Source organism: Parasteatoda tepidariorum, chromosome 8 (genome assembly GCF_043381705.1).
Source record: "Parasteatoda tepidariorum isolate YZ-2023 chromosome 8, CAS_Ptep_4.0, whole genome shotgun sequence".
NCBI classification, from domain to species: Eukaryota; Metazoa; Arthropoda; class Arachnida; order Araneae; family Theridiidae; genus Parasteatoda; species Parasteatoda tepidariorum.
In genome coordinates this window covers 11,147,252-11,165,790 of record NC_092211.1, presented here as the reverse complement: position 1 = coordinate 11,165,790, position 18,539 = coordinate 11,147,252, and the positions used below count along the sequence as shown (strand labels likewise).

Here is an 18,539-nt window from a genome sequence, read left to right as displayed (position 1 = left end):
ACAAATTTTTAGCTTTGATTTAACAAACAACTATAGCGTTAGAAAAATTCGTAATCCTCTTGATGGAAATTTTACAGAATATGTGTTTTATGATGTAGAAGTAAGAACCTGCGATAGTGCACAGAAAGAGAATGTAGAATCTGAAAGCAGGGAAGATGACAAAGAAATGGAAATTGAATTAAAAAAGGTGACACACCAAGATGCAGTTTGAACACTTAAAAAAAAAATTTTTTTTTTTTTTTTGTCTCACGATGTTGGTGATGGTGCTCTTACAAAGTAGGAAAATATTGACAAAGAACTTGGAACTACTATTTTAAGTATATTCTCAGGTTTTTGATTAATCACTCCCAATTTTTATTACAATGCAACAGTTCAACAAATAATACACAAAGGTCAAAAAAATAGATATTTTATTTTCAATTTATACTTTAGTGAATTTATCACACGAAAAATTACATGAACATATACACGCAGATATATAGATAGAAACAAAAATGGTAATGATATAAAAAATATTTAACCTTTTATAAATATATTGGGCTATAAAAATATTTTTTTTCGTACTAAAAAAGTTAAATTGTTAGGTAGATAAGCTCTTATTAATTGTTTAATTAAAGGGTAAAAAAATCCAAAACATATAATACTGTTATAGCTCAATAATTACCTAAAAACTAATTATATAAAAGATTAAATAATGATACATAGTAAGTTTATCAATCAAATGGAAGTTCAATAATGAAAATCAATTATCTCAAATTCTTTATTTCCCGCTAAAAAAATAAATGACCTTTAATTGAATTTCTTTTTTTTTGGTATTTAGATAGACTTTAAAAATGTTATAGCTTACAAAATCTGATAAATCATATAAAAGATGAATGGAAAAAATGCAAACCTTCAATAATTGTTTTGACTGAACATAGTTAAAATCTTAGTTTTGATATTCTACATATAATTTTTTAAAAAAATGTTGCCAAAGAATATATCAATGTTATTTGACTCAATAAAATTGACATGGTCAACACTTTTCTCAACAACATCCTGGGATACCCAAAAAATTAAGACTAGAGGGGTAAAAATAATGTTAAAGGCTAAATGATTTCTGGAATAAGCAATTATTAAAAAAAAATTTTAATCTGTCCATATGTCTAAACACTAAATATAATTTTATTCATGAAAACATTTTAGAGATGAAAATTTAAATTACTTGCTTCTACTTTCGGGTAAAAAAAATGTTCTTAAAATATTGTATCTTTATGACAAAATAAAAATTGCTAGACTTCAGCTATTAGAGTGAAATCTTTTAGGAGGAAAATACACTTTTTCTGCACTTCTTAAGCAATGTTATACTGAAAATGTTTAAATAGAAGACATTTTAATTTCTTTCTGGTATCAATACAGAAAATCAACAAAACAAAATTATTTCACCTTATTTCTTTAATTCAGCTTTCAAATCCTTTATAGCAATAAAACAAACATGTGGAAAACCAATGGCCAAGTTAAGTTCTAATTTACAAAAGAAAAGAAAAATTATTTTTAGGAATCCTGCTACACAATTCAAATACATGAGCCCTTTGTTAGCCACTTATCTACCATTATTGAAATCCATTATTTACCAATATTGAAATCAATACAGAAGGCTCTTAAAAGCTATTTCACTTCATTTTTTTATTGTTTTCTTTAGCATTTTGTTAATAGCAATAAACTCACTAAAACAGCAATTGCATCTGCTATTTTGTCATTATAATGTACTTTTACAAAAAAAATCTGTTAATTCTCAGTTTGGTGCAGCTACTGATACTGAAATCCTCCCTTAAAAACAGGGTTGCAAAAAATCAGGGTGGGTTTTATAGGGCTTTTCTGGGTTTTTTATTGTTTTTTTTTTTTTCAAAAGAGACGACAGGGATAAGTATCTTATTTTAAAAAAAGCTTATTTTAATATTAATAATTAAGTTTAATTTTATGAATTGACTTAACACAAAGGTAAATAAAGTGTAATTAATACAAATAAATTGTCCGAAAAAAGTTTCTTCTGACATCACGATACAAAATGTTATGTGTGCTCACATACACCCACACATTTGAAACTTATTTTAACACAGGATTACTTTTTATTTATATTTTAATCTTAAAAAATATTTGAGGAATTTTTTTTGTGTGTGTGTGCATAGAAAGTGAATCAAAGGCACTGTCTAATCAATGGCCAGATAGTCAAATCTATTCAGCAAGGTGACTCTCCAGTCTCCAAACACAGTTTTTTCACCATAGGTTCATTTTTTAAGGCTAGACTACATATATATTTCAATAGAATAGCTCTTTCATGCAGCAGAGGATAAAAAAGAAATCAATTTTAGAAAAACCCACTTTAGGGTGGGTTTTACCAACACCTCCTAGAAAAGAGTTGGCCTCTGCACAGGTTACCATAAATATCCTTTATAGTCCAAATGTAATGACATATTTCGTATTTTCAACCACTGTGCAGCTTAGTACCCCGAATGTAATGACATCTTTCTTATTTTTCATCAACTGCGCAGTTAACTTCGTCGCATCAGACTACTAAATTGATCCGTGCTGAGGCCTTCCTACTTCTAGGAGGTGTTGGTTTTACTCAGCAGATGGTTTTTTTTTTTTTTTGCATCCCTGCTTAAAAAGCTATAAATAACTTGTTTTTTTTCCCTCCTCCCAAATATCCTATGCATCTGACCAGGCATGGCAATTGCAGCTTTGATTAGTATTTGGGGGAACATTTTTATTGAGACCATGTCCACAGCATTGGAAGCATGGTTTTTTATTGATGCAGCAATGATAACAATTAAAGCATTGATTGCAACATCTACAAGTAGGCTTATGTATACTACATTTTATGGAATTGGGATTCTTAGAATTAATTTCCGAACTTAGAAAATTCTCCAATTTCGAGACTAAACAATTTAAAGAAAATAATAAGGTTTTCAAGTCTTCAGTACAGTCGGTTTCGGTGTCAGCTTTGTTCTGTTCAGTAATTATATCCCCATATTGACTGACAGTACAGTTAGTTTCAGAAGCAAAACTACAAATAGCACTTTTTCTTTCAGATTCATAACCTGGTCTCATCAATATGCCTGATGCAGACAAGTTTTGCATTGCTGGTATCAAATTCACTAGTGGTGTATCCCGCTGTGATGCAGTAGCACTTTTAAAACTAACACTTTCTCCTAAATTTCGTACAACTGGCATTACATTCACTAATGATGGATGGTCACTTGTTTTATTTTCTGGTTGTACTATTACGGGACTAGATTTAGCAGACATATTCTCTAATGATGTACCCTTTTCTTTTTCACCCATTGCTTGTATTACATTCACGAAATCAGACACGCCATCTGCCATCATGTTCTGTGGTGTATTCTTTTGCCAAATTCCATAATAAGCTTTACCAGAAAGCACGGGCTTTTCCCCAATCTGTTGTGCAATTATTTCATTATAAGGCAAATCATCAACTTGAACTAATTTAGGTCCATAAATGTACGTTCCAAATGAGTTAAGTAACTCAAAATAAAAGACCTTGTTATTAGTGTCAATAAAAAGTACATAAGCTCCTGGTTTAAGAATTCGTAAAATGATCTGCAAGAAAATCAAAGCATTAAAAAGCTTCAACAAAAAGAAATTATTACATAATATGTAGTAAAAAAAATTTCCAAAAATAATGCTATGATAACCCCAGTAGCAAGATTTACGAAGTCAATCTGCAAAACAATCTCCAGAAATTCAAAGTTGTCTGAGACCCTAACCCGGACAGATTGAGACGATTATTCAAAAAAAAATTAAAAAAATCAGGAAAATATGTACTGTAAAATGTGCACATATAAGACATAAAATTGTTGACAAAAAAATTGCTAGTGAAAATAACAAATTTTTAGTAACATCTTATGCACACTTTTAATTAAATGGAATAATTGAGATTTAAAAAATGGAGAATGTCTCAGTAAAGTCTTTAAACAAGCAACTAGAGTTTACAAAAATTAAGAATTTGTTTTTCAAATTTTTCCTGGAACATAATAAAAATGCAATATAAAGCATATTTGCAGCATAATAACGATAAAATAGGTTCATTATTTTTTCAAAATTCCATTTAATTAAAGAGTCTTATTTGAAATTTTTGAAAAAAAAAAAAAATTTTTTTTTAACTTATATATCTGCAGATTATAAAACAATTTTCGTTAAGGAACTAAAACAAATAGTAATTGAGTAAGTTCGGGGTTTAAAATTGATTTCTCTGTTCCTCCACTGTCTAATTTTGTAGCTTTGTTTTTCTGTTCATTTTTAATTANGGCAAAATCTTGCCTACCCTGCTGCAGATTATAAAACAATTTTTGTTAAGGAACTAAAACAAATAGTAATTGAGTAAGTTCGGGGTTTAAAATTGATTTCTCTGTTCCTCCACTGTCTAATTTTGTAGCTTTGTTTTTCTTTTCATTTTTAATTAAGATGAAAAATTTGCAGATGCTAAGATAATTTTTAAAATAAATTGGATCAGAAAAATTATCTGCAGATGCTATGAAAATCTGCATTGCTTTTAGCTATGCTAAGAGGGGAGGGGGTGTTTCCTGCTACTGGGATAACTATTAGTAATTCTATAATACATATAATTATACTTACAGTAAATTCATAATTGCAAATAAAAATCTACAATTATGTCCATTCCAAAATTTAAAAGTCTTAACAGGGGTGTGTTTAGGGCTTAAGCGGCTCTGGGCGAAACATTGAGGCATTTTATCAGAGTTGATCAAAATTGTGTTTTATTTAAAAATATATCTACATAAGCATTGGATCTTTTTTAAAAATTTCAATCAGATATTTCTTTAAAAATTCTTTTCTCATTTCACGATCAAAACTCTGATAAAATAAATAAATACCTGATATTATTTAACAACAATACTGCAACTTAACTTTTTAATGCCACTAATAAAAAAAGGTTAATATTGCTATTTAAATGAGGCAAATTAATTACTAAATAAATAGAGTCATTTACTTTTTCCTATCAAACTCAAATCCTTAATGAATTGTAAAGACAGACAATTGATTTGTCAAATAAAAAGTAAATTAATTTAGCTCAGAAAGCATTTTTAAATTAAATTATTCTTGGCAGAACAAGTCTTTAATTGCAAGCATATATATTAACTACATATTTAATAAGATTTAAAATTACTTATATTGAAAAAAAAAATACGTATAAAATTAAATGGGTTTAATTGAAATAAATATATTTACTGATAGTGAAACAGTAAATTATTTTACATACTGCTGCACATTCAAATATGATGAGCACATTAAAATATGAAAAGAGCTATAAAATATTATAATTTTATCATTCTTATCTACATTTAAGTTCTAGAAGAGAAAAAAATCTTGCTTAATTTATTAACCTTTATAAAAAAAAATTATTAATGCGATTTGATATCAGTGATTTATTATCACAGCCTCAAGTACATACATATGAGATTATGCAGTATTGTATAAATAATACTTTACTCCTATATGAGATCATAACGGAAATTTTCCCACCTGTTCTTTTTGGTATCTTTTTAGCAGAATTGCAAATTTCAAAATACAAAGAACATTTTTCTTAAAACTACTGTTCTAAAAAAAACTACTGCTATTATTAGTCAATTCTTAATGAGCTATATGTAAATATAAGTGAGAAAAGCATTTTTAATTTGAAATTAATAAATGTAATGTATATAATTAGTATATTTTTAGTGCATAAATGGTATTAGAGTTTAAATATATTTATTTTTATATCAATCATGCTCAAAAGTTTTCATTGTGCCTCAAAACCATGTTTACCTACCTTCATGATTTGTGTCATTACTACAACAGAAATTTAAAATTGAAGACAAAAAACAGATTTAAAAAATTAAATTGATCGGATCATTTGTTAGAAACAATTTTACCGGGGATATTTTTGTAGTGGGATCTGTTGCACCAACTATCTCCAAGGTGCCAAATAGATTTTAAACTTGCATTTTTTTTTAATACAAAAATGTACATGATTGTCTGGGAGGTGAATATGAGCTATACATTTCAAGTTGGTCCCTTTCTTTGATGTTTCTTTTAGCTTCTCGTGGGCTACTGCCGGGAAGTTGCCCAGATTTGGCTATAATTTTGCCCCAGATCACAACACAGAAATCCCCTCTTACCATTTACCTTAGAAAACCAATAGACTTGAAATAAGAACAAATCAGCAAATAATTATTCATAAATTTAGCTGAATTTTTAGGAACTTATTGTTAAGAGTAAAGAAAGAAACCCTTTATTACACTTTTGCCTTATAGTCCTTAAATATTACACTTCATTGCTTACTTTTAGAACCTCCAAAATGTTTACTCTTTGAGCATTAGGAGAAGAAAAGGCATGATCCATGAGGACAACATCAGCAGATTTCAAACAGTTTTCTGCTTTTGAAGACAAAAACTCAATAATGTTGCATTGCAATAGCTTAAAATTGCCTACAATAGGAATTACATTTCCTTTAGATTCTATCAAGGAATTCATTGTATTCCTCCATGCTCCGTATTTATTAATAATTTTAAAGATGGTCTTGGGACTGAAAGTTTTTCCAATTTCCTTAAATGCAAACTGTAAACCAATGATATCAGTCCCGGGTCCATTGTTCAGAGAACAAACTAATTTAGATGAAAGAATTCGCTCAAGATCTATTGAAACTTCTGAGCAATTTAATGCAAAATCTAGAAAACACTTTTTGAAAAAATGTATGTTAAAAGTACCGAACTTATACAAAAAAGTAATTCGATTGACCGGTAGATCAAAGTTCATATCGATATTGCAATCCACTTTGCCTATATCTTTTGTTAAAGCCACGCCAGTCTTTTGACATTCGTTAAGAGCTGCTATTAGGCAGTGATAAAATGCATCCATTTTTTGAGACGATAGTTTTTCATACTCAATTAGAGTATGAGTATAGTAAAGTGCGGCGTGCTCTCTGCTTTCGTTTTCAATACGTTCGTACGTTCAATACGTTTTCACTGCGTTCAATAGGTAAGGCTTACTTTAGCCTAGCAAGATTTATTTGAGCTCTGAGGTTCTTCATCATATTCGATAGATGGTTATTTACTCAATTAGAATGGATAGTTTTGGTTTAAAATTTCATTGCGTAGAAGTTGATATTACTGGTATTAATAAGATTAGCTTACAGCTCTGAAAGAAAATTTTATAATCATAATGCGGCGTCCTCTAGTGATTGTGCTTAGAACTAGTCACATTTCAGAGAAGTAGGGGAAGCTGCACTACTTCGGGTCAGTATTGCCAGTGACACGCTTTTGACAAACCAGTTTTACGCTCAAAAAGTGGCGTTCGCGTCGTCCTAGGGATTATTTTCTGACATCCTCGCCGTACCTTAACATTGCACGTAATCAGTGTTGATCATTAAAAAGCAATTTAATTTAAATTCTAAAAAGTTTTCATATCCGTAAACCAGTATATTATTTTGTATATTGCTTAAAGATGTCTATTCATTACTCATAATTTATTTGTTTGTTTATTAAAGTCTTAAAACCAGAGATTATTCAGATTACGAGCAATTATATACTAGTTTCGGTTTTGTTTAGTTTCGGTTTTCAGAACTTGGGTTAATTAAAACCAAAGGAAGGATATTTGCTTATTCAACCATAGTTATTAGTTTGAAGCGTCTGTTTCTATTATAACTGAAGTATAGATGCTTGTATTAGCATTTATTTACATTTAAACATTTGATTTAACAGAACGAGTTCAAAACTAAAACCCTTTGAATTTTATAAGTTTACTATTATTGTTTTAAAATCGTTATAATTAAAAATGCACATTAACGGCACATTTTTTTAAACAAAATATAAGCCATGCAACCGTAAATTTTTGAAATTTTCCGATGAGAATTAAAAATAAAAATCTTTTTCATGAAAATAATTATTCGCAGCATTTATTAACCACAGTTTCGCTTCAAAAGCTCTCACCTCTCATCTTCGCAATATACCTTTAGGGGCTCACTGTGACCCCCCTAATTGGCCTGTAAAAATTCTCTTTGGCAGCCTTGTTTGGACCATAGACCCCTACTTAGGGTCCGAGTTTAAAAATTATACCTTGATATAAAAGGGAGCTAGGGGGTCTTAAAATTTGAACCTTATCGAGAAATTTTATTTTATTATTCTTTTTTTTAATTATTCCTTTACGTTTTCTTTGCTGGATTTCACACACAGAAAACACCCCATGCATGCTAGAATATCCAAAATGTTACAAAAGGTGTCGAAAAAGAGCAGATAAACTGATTTTCCTGGATATTTCCCATTTTCCTAATAAAAAAAAATTATTTCCTACATGCAGGACCCTCCAGAATGTCGAAAAACACGTAAAAAAATAATATAATTTAAAATAAACAGAAAAAAAAGAAAATTTCCCGTCCCTGGGATTCGAACCTAGGACCCCTCCCGCCAGCAGCGAACTTGCTTGTCTGGTAGCCTACCTTCCATTCCACGGTGATACGTGAAGCCTACCACAGTTTCGCTTCAAAAGCTCTCTCCTCTCATCTTCGCAGTATACCTTTAGAATATCCAAAATGTTACAAAAGAAGTCGGAAAAGATCAAATAAACTGATTTTCCAGGATTTTTCCAGTTTTTTCCCATTTTCCCAATAAAAAAAATTATTTCCTACATGCAGGACCCTCCAGAATATCGAAAAATACATAAAAAATAATATAATGTAAAATAAACAACAACAAAAATAATTTTAAAAATTGACCACAGACGAGATTCGAACCCGTCCCCCCTCGATCCAATCGTAAGTCACAAGCACATGGTCTTTGCCGTTGAACCACATTTATACGAGGATCGTGCTACTACATAGCTTTAATTACCCTCTCCTGGTTAGCTAAACAAAAGAGGTAAGGGGTCACTGCGACCTCCCTAATCTATCTATAAAAATTTACTTAGGTAGGGTGGTTCGGTTCATAGAGGCCTACTTTCGGTCCGAGTTTGAAAATTATAGCTTAATATTCAAGCGGGTTAGGCGCTTTTGAAATTTGAGCCTTTTTCCCCGCCATTTTATTTTATTTTATTTTTTTATTCCATTTTGCGTTCTTCTACAAAGTAAGACAATTGATTTTATACATAGAACACCTTTGGTATGCTAAACTATCGTGAAAGGATTGTAAAGCAAGTTAAAAAAAATAATATAAGTAATCTAATTTTCCACGATTTTTCCAATTTTTAAGAGTTATTTGAATTTTCAAAAAATTTTCGTTTTTTTTTGTTTATTTTAAATTATATTATTTTTTAAATTTGTTTTTCGATATTCTGGAGGGTCCTGCATGTAGGAAATATTTTTTTTTTGGGGGGGGGGGGAATGGGAAGAAACTAGAAAAAATCCAGGAAAATCAGTTTATTTGCTTTTTTTCGACTTCTTTTGTAACATCTTGGATATTCTAGCATGCATGGGGTGTTTTCTGTGTGTGAAATCCAGCAAAGAAAGCGTAATGGAATAATAAAAAGAAAAGAATAAAAAAATAAAATGGCGCGAGTAAGGTTCAAATTTCGAGACCCCCTAGCTCCCTTTTATGTCAAGGTATAATTTTCAAACTCCGACCTTAAGTGGGGGTCTATGGTCCAAACATGGCTGCCGAAGAAAATTTTTATAGGCCAATTAGGGGGGTCTCAGTGGGCCCCTAAATGTATGTTGCGAAGATGAGAGGAGCGAGCTTTTGAAACGAAACTGTGGTAGGCTTCACGTATCACCGTGGACTGGATGGTAGGCCACGAGACTTGCAAGTACGCAGCTGGAGGGAGGGAACCTGGGTTCGAATCCCAGGGACGGACAAAGTTTCCAAAAATTTCCTTTCTTTTTTTTTGTTTATTTTAAATTCTATTATTTTTTAATGTGTTTTTCGATATTCTGGAGGTTCCTGCATGTAGAAAATAATTTTTTTTATTGGGAAAATGAGAAAAAAACTGGAAAAATCCAGGAAAATCAGTTTATTTGCTCTTTTTTTACTTCTTTTGTAACATTTTGGATTTTCTAGCATGCATGAGGTGTTTTCTGTGTGTGAAATCTAGCAAAGAAAGCATAATGGAATAATAAAAAAAAAGAATAAAAAAATAAAATGGCATGTTAAATAAAAAAATAAAATGCTCATTACATGTACTGGGAGGATGAATCATAACATATCCCTGTGTTTTAAATGGTTACTGGTGCACGTTAAATCGCTGGGAGTCACAAAGTCCTCCAAGATCTCAAAACAAATCTATACTTCTGAGGGTACTAATCCAGGAGTTACCATTGCGTGTAAGCACATTCGAAACCAACTTTGTAAGTTACTTTTTATGTTTTATTTTGTATTTTCTTAATTAGCATTTTCTATTTTTGCCTGATTGTTTTAATTTGCATTTTTTGCTTAAATAGTTCATTTTTAGTTTTAATTTTTTTGGTGCTCCTCACATTATTGTATTGTATTGAAATGCTTTGATTTGGCTAAATGAATACAATATTAGAAAGCAAGAGCCGGGATAGCCTGGTTGGAAGGGCACTGACAGTTTTGCCAGATTAGGGGTTTTCCCCCTAAATTTAGGGGGATATTTTAGAGGAATTTGTTTTTAGGGGTTTGTTTTAGGATTACAGAATTTTACTAGTTTCATTTTGGTTACGTTCTAATATCAAATTTTATAACTGAATGTGTGAGATGGTATTATGAAAATCAATATGTTAAACCGAAACAAAAAGATAAAGATTTAATTTTAGAACTTAACCCCTTTGTTGAATGTAGTAAGTTANGTATGTCCCTGGGATTCGAACCCAGGACCCCTCCCTCCTGCAGCGAACTCGCTTGTCTGGTGGCCTACCCTCCAGTCCGCGGTGATACGTGAAGCCTACCACAGTTTCGCTTCAAAAGCTCTCCCCTCTCATCTTCGCAGTATACCTTTAGGGGCCCACTGTCAACCCCCTAATTGGCCTATGAAAATTCTCTTCGGCAACCTTGTTTGGACCATAGACCCCTACTTAGGGTCCGAGTTTGAAAATTATAACTTGATATTAAAGGGAGCTAGGGGGGTTTTGAAATTTGAACCTTTCTCGAGCCATTTTATTTTTTTATTCTTCTTTTTTATTATTCCATTACGCTTTCTTTGCTGGATTTCACAAACAGAAAACATTCATGCATGCTAGAATTTCCAAAATGTTACAAAAGAAGTCGAAAAAGAGCAAATAAACTGATTTTCCTGGATTTTTCCCATTTTCCCAATAAAAAGAATTATTTCCTACATGCAGGACCCTCCAAAATATCGAAAAACACATAAAAAAAATAATATAATTTAAAATAAACAAAAAAAAAAGAAAATTTTTTGAAAATTTCTCCGTCCCTGGGATTCGAACCTAGGACCCCTCCCTCCAGCAGCGAACTTGCTTGTCTGGTAGCCTACCTTTCATTCCACGGTGATACGTGAAGCCTACCACAGTTTCGCTTCAAAAGCTCTCTCCTCTCATCTTCGCAATATACTTTTAGGGGAACACTGTGACCCCCCTAATTGGCCTATAAAAATTCTCTTCCGCAGCCTTATTTGGACCATAGACCCCTACTTAGGGTCCGAGTTTGAAAATTATATCTTGATATTAAAGGGAGCTAGGGGTTCTTGAAATTTGAACCTTTCTCAAACCATTTATTTTTTTATTCCTTTTATTTTATTATTCCATTACGCTTTCTTTGCTGGATTTCACAAACAGAAAACATTCATGCATGCTAGAATTTCCAAAATGTTGCAAAAGAAGTCTTAAAAATGCAAATAAACAGATTTTCCTGGATTTTTCAAGTTTTTCCCATTTTCCCAATAAAAAAAAATTATTTCCTACATGCAGGACCCTCCAGAATAACGAAAAACACATAAAAAAATAATATAATGTAAAATAAACAACAAAAAAAATAATTTCAAAAATTGACCACAGACGAGATTCGAACCCGTCCCCCCTCGCTCCAATCGGAAGTCACAAGCACATGGTCTTAACCGTTGGACCACATTTATACGAGGATCGTGCTACTACATAGCTTTAATTTCCCTCTCCTGGTTAGCTAAATAAAAGAGGTAAGTGGCCACTGCGACCTCTCTAATCTATCTATAAAAATTTACTTAGGTAGGGTGGTTCGGTTCATAGAGGCCTACTTTCTATCCGAGTTTGAAAATTATAGCTTAATATTCAAGGGGGTTAGTCGTTCTTGAAATTTGAGCCTTTTTCCCGCCATTTTATTTTATTTTATTTTTTTATTCCATTTTGCGTTCTTCTACAAAGTAAGACAATTGATTTTATACATAGAACAACTTTCCTATTCTAAACTGTCGCGAAAATATCGTAAAACGAGTTTAAAAAAATAGTATAATTTAAATAAACTAATTTTCCAGTTTTAAAAAGTTATTTGAATTTTCCAAAAATTTTCGTTTTTTTTTTGTTTATTTTAAATTCTATTATTTTTTTAATGTGTTTTTCGATATTCTGGAGGGTCCTGCATGTAGGAAATAATTTTTTTATTGGGAAAATGGGAAAAAACTGGAACATCTTGGATATTCTAGCATGCATGGGGTGTTTTCTGTGTGTGAAATCCAGCAAAGAAAGCGTAATGGAATAATAAAAAAAAAAGAACAAAAAAATAAAATGGCGCGAGTAAGGTCCAAATTTCGAGACCCCCTAGCTCCCTTTTATATCTAGGTATAATTTTCAAACTTCGACCCTAAGTAACTATGGTCCAAACATGGCTGCTGAAGAAAATTTTTATTGGCCAATTAGGGGGGTCTCAGTGGGCCCCTAAATGTATATTGCGAAGATGAGAGGAGCGAGCTTTTGAAACGAAACTGTGGTAGGCTTCACGTATCACCGTGGACTGGATGGTAGGCCACGAGACTTGCAAGTTCGCAGCTGGAGGGAGGGAACCTGGGTTCGAATCCCAGGGACGGACAAAGTTTCCAACAATTTTCTTTATTTTCTTTTGTTTATTTTAAATTCTATTATTTTTTAATGTGTTTTTCGATATTCTGGATGTAGGAAATAATTTTTTTATTGGGAAAATGGGAAAAAAACAGGAAAAATCCAGGAAAATCAGTTTATCTGCTCTTTTTTCGACTTCTTTAGTAATATTATGGATTTTCCAGCATGCATGAGGTGTTTTCTGTGTGTGAAATCTAGCAAAGAAAGCATAATGGAATAATAGAAAAAAGGAATAAAAAAATAAGATGGCATGTTAAATAAAAAAATAAAATGCTCATTACATGTACTGGGAGGATGAATCATAACATATCCCTGTGTTTTAAATGGTTACTGGTGCACGTTAAATCGCTGGGAGTCACAAAGTCCTCCAAGATCTCAAAACAAATCTATACTTCTGAGGGTACTAATCCAGGAGTTACCATTGCGTGTAAGCACATTCGAAACCAACTTTGTAAGTTACTTTTTATGTTTTATTTTGTATTTTCTTAATTAGCATTTTCTATTTTTGCCTGATTGTTTTAATTTGCATTTTTTGCTTAAATAGTTCATTTTTAGTTTTAATTTTTTTGGTGCTCCTCACATTATTGTATTGTATTGAAATGCTTTGATTTGGCTAAATGAATACAATATTAGAAAGCAAGAGCCGGGATAGCCTGGTTGGAAGGGCACTGACAGTTTTGCCAGATTAGGGGTTTTCCCCCTAAATTTAGGGGGATATTTTAGAGGAATTTGTTTTTAGGGGTTTGTTTTAGGATTACAGAATTTTACTAGTTTCATTTTGGTTACGTTCTAATATCAAATTTTATAACTGAATGTGTGAGATGGTATTATGAAAATCAATATGTTAAACCGAAACAAAAAGATAAAGATTTAATTTTAGAACTTAACCCCTTTGTTGAATGTAGTAAGTTATTGCGTAGCTCGATCAACCTGTACGTTTGGTAAATTTGAATTCAAATTATTTAAAATTTTTATGTGCATGGTTTAAAAATAATGCCGAAGGATAAAGAAAAAAAGAAGTACGTACAAGTACAGGAACGTTTCTCCATTTTAAATATTGTTAAAGACAAATTGAGAAATAAAATGTATCTAACTACAGCTGATGCTGTTTTGCACGCTCGATATTAACTTTCTAATGGTTGTCAAATCCTACTTCTTCTATGTTAAAAATGTTTAACAGCGAAAACATATACAAATCAGAAAGTATTGACGAAAATAAGTTGGATATTTAATCAGAAATTTAAGCATAATGTTAGAATTAAAATATTAAGAAGATCGTTGATAAGATCGTGCGAGTCAAAGGGTATTGAAAAAAATATCTTAAATATTTTAATAGAATATAAAGATAATGTAACAATTAAAATGTAAAAAAATTTAATTTGTTGATAATAAAATATTAAAAAGTATCAAAGCAACGTTTTCTGTACATTATTTAACTTTTGTACTATTTTTTAATACTTATACATTAAGTTAAAAATTTTGGGGCTCTTTTAAAATTTTTAGGATATTTTACAACGCTATCTAGGGGTGAACGGTTATCTGCAGCTGGCAACACTGGGCACTGGGCCAACACCTCCTAGAAAAGAGTAGGCCTCTGCACGGGTTACCATAAATATCCTTTAGTAGTCTAAACGTAATGACATATGTCGTATTTTCAACCACTGCGCAGCTTAGTACCCCGAACGTAATGACATCTTTCTTATTTTTCATCAACTGCGCAGTAAACTTCGTCACATCGGACTACTAAATTGATCCGTGCTGAAGCCTTCATACTTCTAGGAGGTGTTGACTGGGCCCATGTCCAAGAGGCCGTGGGTGCGATCCCCGCTGGCCAAAGACTTCCCATGCTTTAAATGGTTACTGTGCACGTTAAATCTCTCGGGTTTACTAAATCCTCCGATTTCTAAAAAAAATCTAGATAGGGTATAAAATTTCTAGATAGGGTGTAAAATTAGGTTACGTAGTTGAACTTTGGTAGTCGTAAACTTAAATTTGTGTTCAACGGCGGTTATAAAATAAAATAGTCCTTATAATTTCGAAAATGTTGAAATAAATTACCTTCATTTGCTAAAAATTTTCAAAATGAATGTTTGTATTCTTATTTATACTAACTCATTGCCTTTTTAAGCTAGCGCCCTCTGTGTCGTTTGTGAAAATCATTCAAACTGTTAATATGAGGAAAAGAACTTTTCCGCAAAAAAGAAAAGCGTTTTTGATCTTATTTTTTTTTAATAGATGAAAAGGTACGTCCATCGCTGTATTGTTGAAACTCATAAAAATATTAAAAATTCAAATATTAAAAATATTTCATGACTGATATTAATATCACCGTCCGTTCCTTACTCACTTCTAAAGAGCAGATAATTATTTACGGTAAGATGGTTTATGAAGGTTTTAAATAATAGCTTTGTTCTGAGTTAAAGGAAATTTAAAGGTTTTTTAATTTTCTGTATCGAAAGAAAAAAAAATTTTTTTTTTTTGTTTACATTTTTTGGTTTGCATAGTTTTTTTCAGAAGAATTATAAAAAAAAGCAAAGAATTAATATTAATAAAAAATTAAGGTTGTAAAAAATTTATTCGCCTTTCTGACTTTCAAATTAAATTATCTCCATATAACACAGAAAAATCACGCATTCTTATTTACGTGAAAATCACGGAGCAAATTACATAATTTAAGTAAAAAAGATTCTGATTTCTTTAGTACCTAAACTTTTTTTCTTTCTTTTTTTAAAAATTTTTTTCTTAGAATTTACGAATATAATTCAATCTTGAAATGATGCTCGAAGCTATGTACTAGTATCTTTCAAAACTGAGGATCATTTGTCATAAAATTGTCGTTTGCCCCCCTCTCTCCTCCCTCACATGAGGGTAGGGGGTGTCGGCGCCTAGATGTTAAAGGGCATTAAACTGGAATGTGCCTAACGAGGAGCACCCCTTATTTTTCCTCCGAAACATCAACATATTAGTCATACGAACAAGAATTTCGTTAAACTATTTTATTTTTATTTTTATGCACCGCTAATTTTACAATTTCTTTCAAGCATATTTTAAAAACATACAAAGGATAGGGTGTTATAACTTACACGGTAAGTTATAACTCAGCATATGCAACCAAGTTATTAGAAGTGTAAAAAGGAATGTATGATACCTCATTAATTATGCCAACAAATGAAAAGAGTAGGGAGTTTTGATTTATAAGCCAAGTTACAACTCCACATACATACACAAGTTTACAATGCAGTTTATACATACATTCAAGTACAAATGCACACTCCCTGGTTAAATTATTCAACCCACTATAAGATTCTTTTAAAATTTTAATTATCAGGTGATACTTTATGGTTTTATTATTTTTACGTGACTGAAACCGGTTTGCACTTGTTTACGTTCGTGTACCAATTAGTTAAATTAGACGATAAATAATATAAATTCGACGATTGGATAAATTGGACGATATATAATATAAATTAGACGATATATTATATAAATATAGGATATTTACATTTTTTATTTACTTCCCATTTGTATTGTTTTTAATGTATTGCATTACGATGTTAACCAATTGATATACGAACTTAAGCAAGTGTAAACCGGTTTCAGCCGCGTAAAAACAATAATGCTGTATAGTATCATCGGATCATTAAGATTTTATATAGAACCTGCGTCGAATAATTTGACCTGTGACTGTACTTGGGATGCATGTTACGTCATTTATTGTATCAAAGGTTGAGCCTTGGTGGCTCAATGGATAGAGCGTTCGCCATCCAGTGAAGTGAACCGGGTTCGAATCTCAACATGGGTTAGTGTCCCCTTACCGTCAGTCTTACCGTGAGAGGTTTCCGTGGTTTTTCCGTCCACGTAACGCAAATGCTGGTTAGTTCCATCAAAAAGTCAAATAATTATTATTTAAAATATAAATTCATGATGTGAGTTTATTATAAATTCATTGAGTGGCTTTACTTTTGTTCCTAACTTGAATTTGCTACAAATTTGTTGTAGAATTCATAAAGTTAGTCAAGGTTAAAATCACTACAAATTTGCTACAAATTAATAATGTTAGTTTACGATAATGTTCATAGAGTTCAAGCTTAGAAATTCTTCTTGAATTCATAGTATGACTCCATTATCTTAGAATAATAGAATTAAGAGTTCAAGAGTTAGAATAATAGAATTAAGAAAGAGTTATTTCAAAAAATCAAAATTAGTAGAGAAAAAGTTTTCATGTATCGTAGAAAAACCACACGCTATTATTGACGAAAATGATGCTTAATTTTAATAATAGGTACTACGAGTATTTTGGTAATATGTGTTATTAATAGGTACCAAATATACTGATGATTTGCATTAAATATACTATAGTAATATTTTTATAGTTCTCCCGGAAAAGATAAGCACAGGATTATTTGATTGTCCTGAATTTGGTGTATCATAAACAAGCAGCTAGTCATGCTAAATGATACTGAATGTGTATATTTTGACGGAATAAACTACGGCGTGTTCCTATGTTGTTGTTGTTTCTAATGCCACTTGCCACACGGACAAGCCTGCTTGGTGAAACCGAGCAAATTTAAGGCAGGATGTGCGTTTCTTGTTTTTTCAGTGGCGCCATCTATGGACAAGAATTCGACTTCTGCCACATCATACGTCGCTCCCGTTTATAGGGCTGATCCATTCATATATCCATTCATTCATCCACAGATCGTAATTTTGACCTGAATCAGAGAACGATCGATCTCCAATCCAGTACCCCCAGAGGTTTTGATTTGTTATGGGAACATGGAGGACTTTCGCGACTCGACAGATTTAACGTGCATCCGTCACTTTACTACACTGGGAGTCTTCGGCCAGCGGGGTTCGAACCCATGAACTCTCGGACATGGGCCCAGTGCCCTACCGACCAGGCTATCCCGGCCCTGCGTGTTCTTATGAATTTAATTATGCAAAGGCACCGGAAAGTATAGGAAATAATAAGAAATTTTAAAAAAAATTGCTATTATTTTAAATTTTTTAATAGTGTCGATAAATGCCTTTAAGTTTTGTGCACGACTTCAATCATTAATACCGCTTAATTGATTATTTCCATTTTCCCCCTTACGAAAAACAGATATTTAGATGTTAAACTAATAATGTGATCTGATTACTAAATTTTAGTGCACCATTATGATGGTCATTTGACAGATTATATCGAAATGGACGTTACATCAGATTGTGTTCAATAAATAAAGCAAGTGACGATTTTTAACGTCAAACATACCAACTCTTAATATATACCAATTTCTACCATAGTCGGTCAAATGACCGGTAGTGGTAGAATTAGGTATTCGACAAGTATTATTCAAAACAAACAATATGCAACAAAAGAATAATAGTAGAATATTAACTGTATATAATTGTTAGATAAAGTCAAATGTGCAAAAACGATAAAGATGATAATCGCATTTTCGATGCAAAAGTTCTTAAACGGTAATTTGACCGGTTATGGTATCTTTAGAGCAGTGGTGGTGGTGTGTGTATATATATATATATATTTTTGTTTTTAGTATATTCAGAA

At 31.6% G+C, this 18,539-nt stretch overlaps 1 protein-coding gene across 1 annotated transcript; it reads right to left on the bottom strand.

The window, feature by feature from the left end:
• Positions 1 to 2,159: 2,159 nt before the first annotated feature.
• On the bottom strand, positions 2,160 to 7,173 carry LOC107436663 (uncharacterized). Its single transcript, XM_043048894.2, has 2 exons — positions 6,340 to 7,173; positions 2,160 to 3,600 (listed from the first exon to the last, which is right to left on the bottom strand). The coding sequence occupies exons 1-2, from the start codon at positions 6,913 to 6,915 to the stop codon at positions 2,689 to 2,691; spliced, it is 1,488 nt and encodes a 495-aa protein (XP_042904828.1). The 5' UTR covers positions 6,916 to 7,173; the 3' UTR covers positions 2,160 to 2,688.
• Between the last annotated feature and the right edge of the window lie 11,366 nt (positions 7,174 to 18,539).

Bases quoted from the DNA above. Each gene is read 5' to 3' on its own strand.
- LOC107436663 (XM_043048894.2), bottom strand. From the start codon at position 6,915: ATGGATGCATTTTATCACTGCCTAATAGCAGCTCTTAACGAATGTCAA. The intron at 3,601-6,339 runs GTAAGCAATGAA...ATTTTCTTGCAG, and splicing joins ACATTTTGGAGGTTCTAAAA to ATCATTTTACGAATTCTTAA.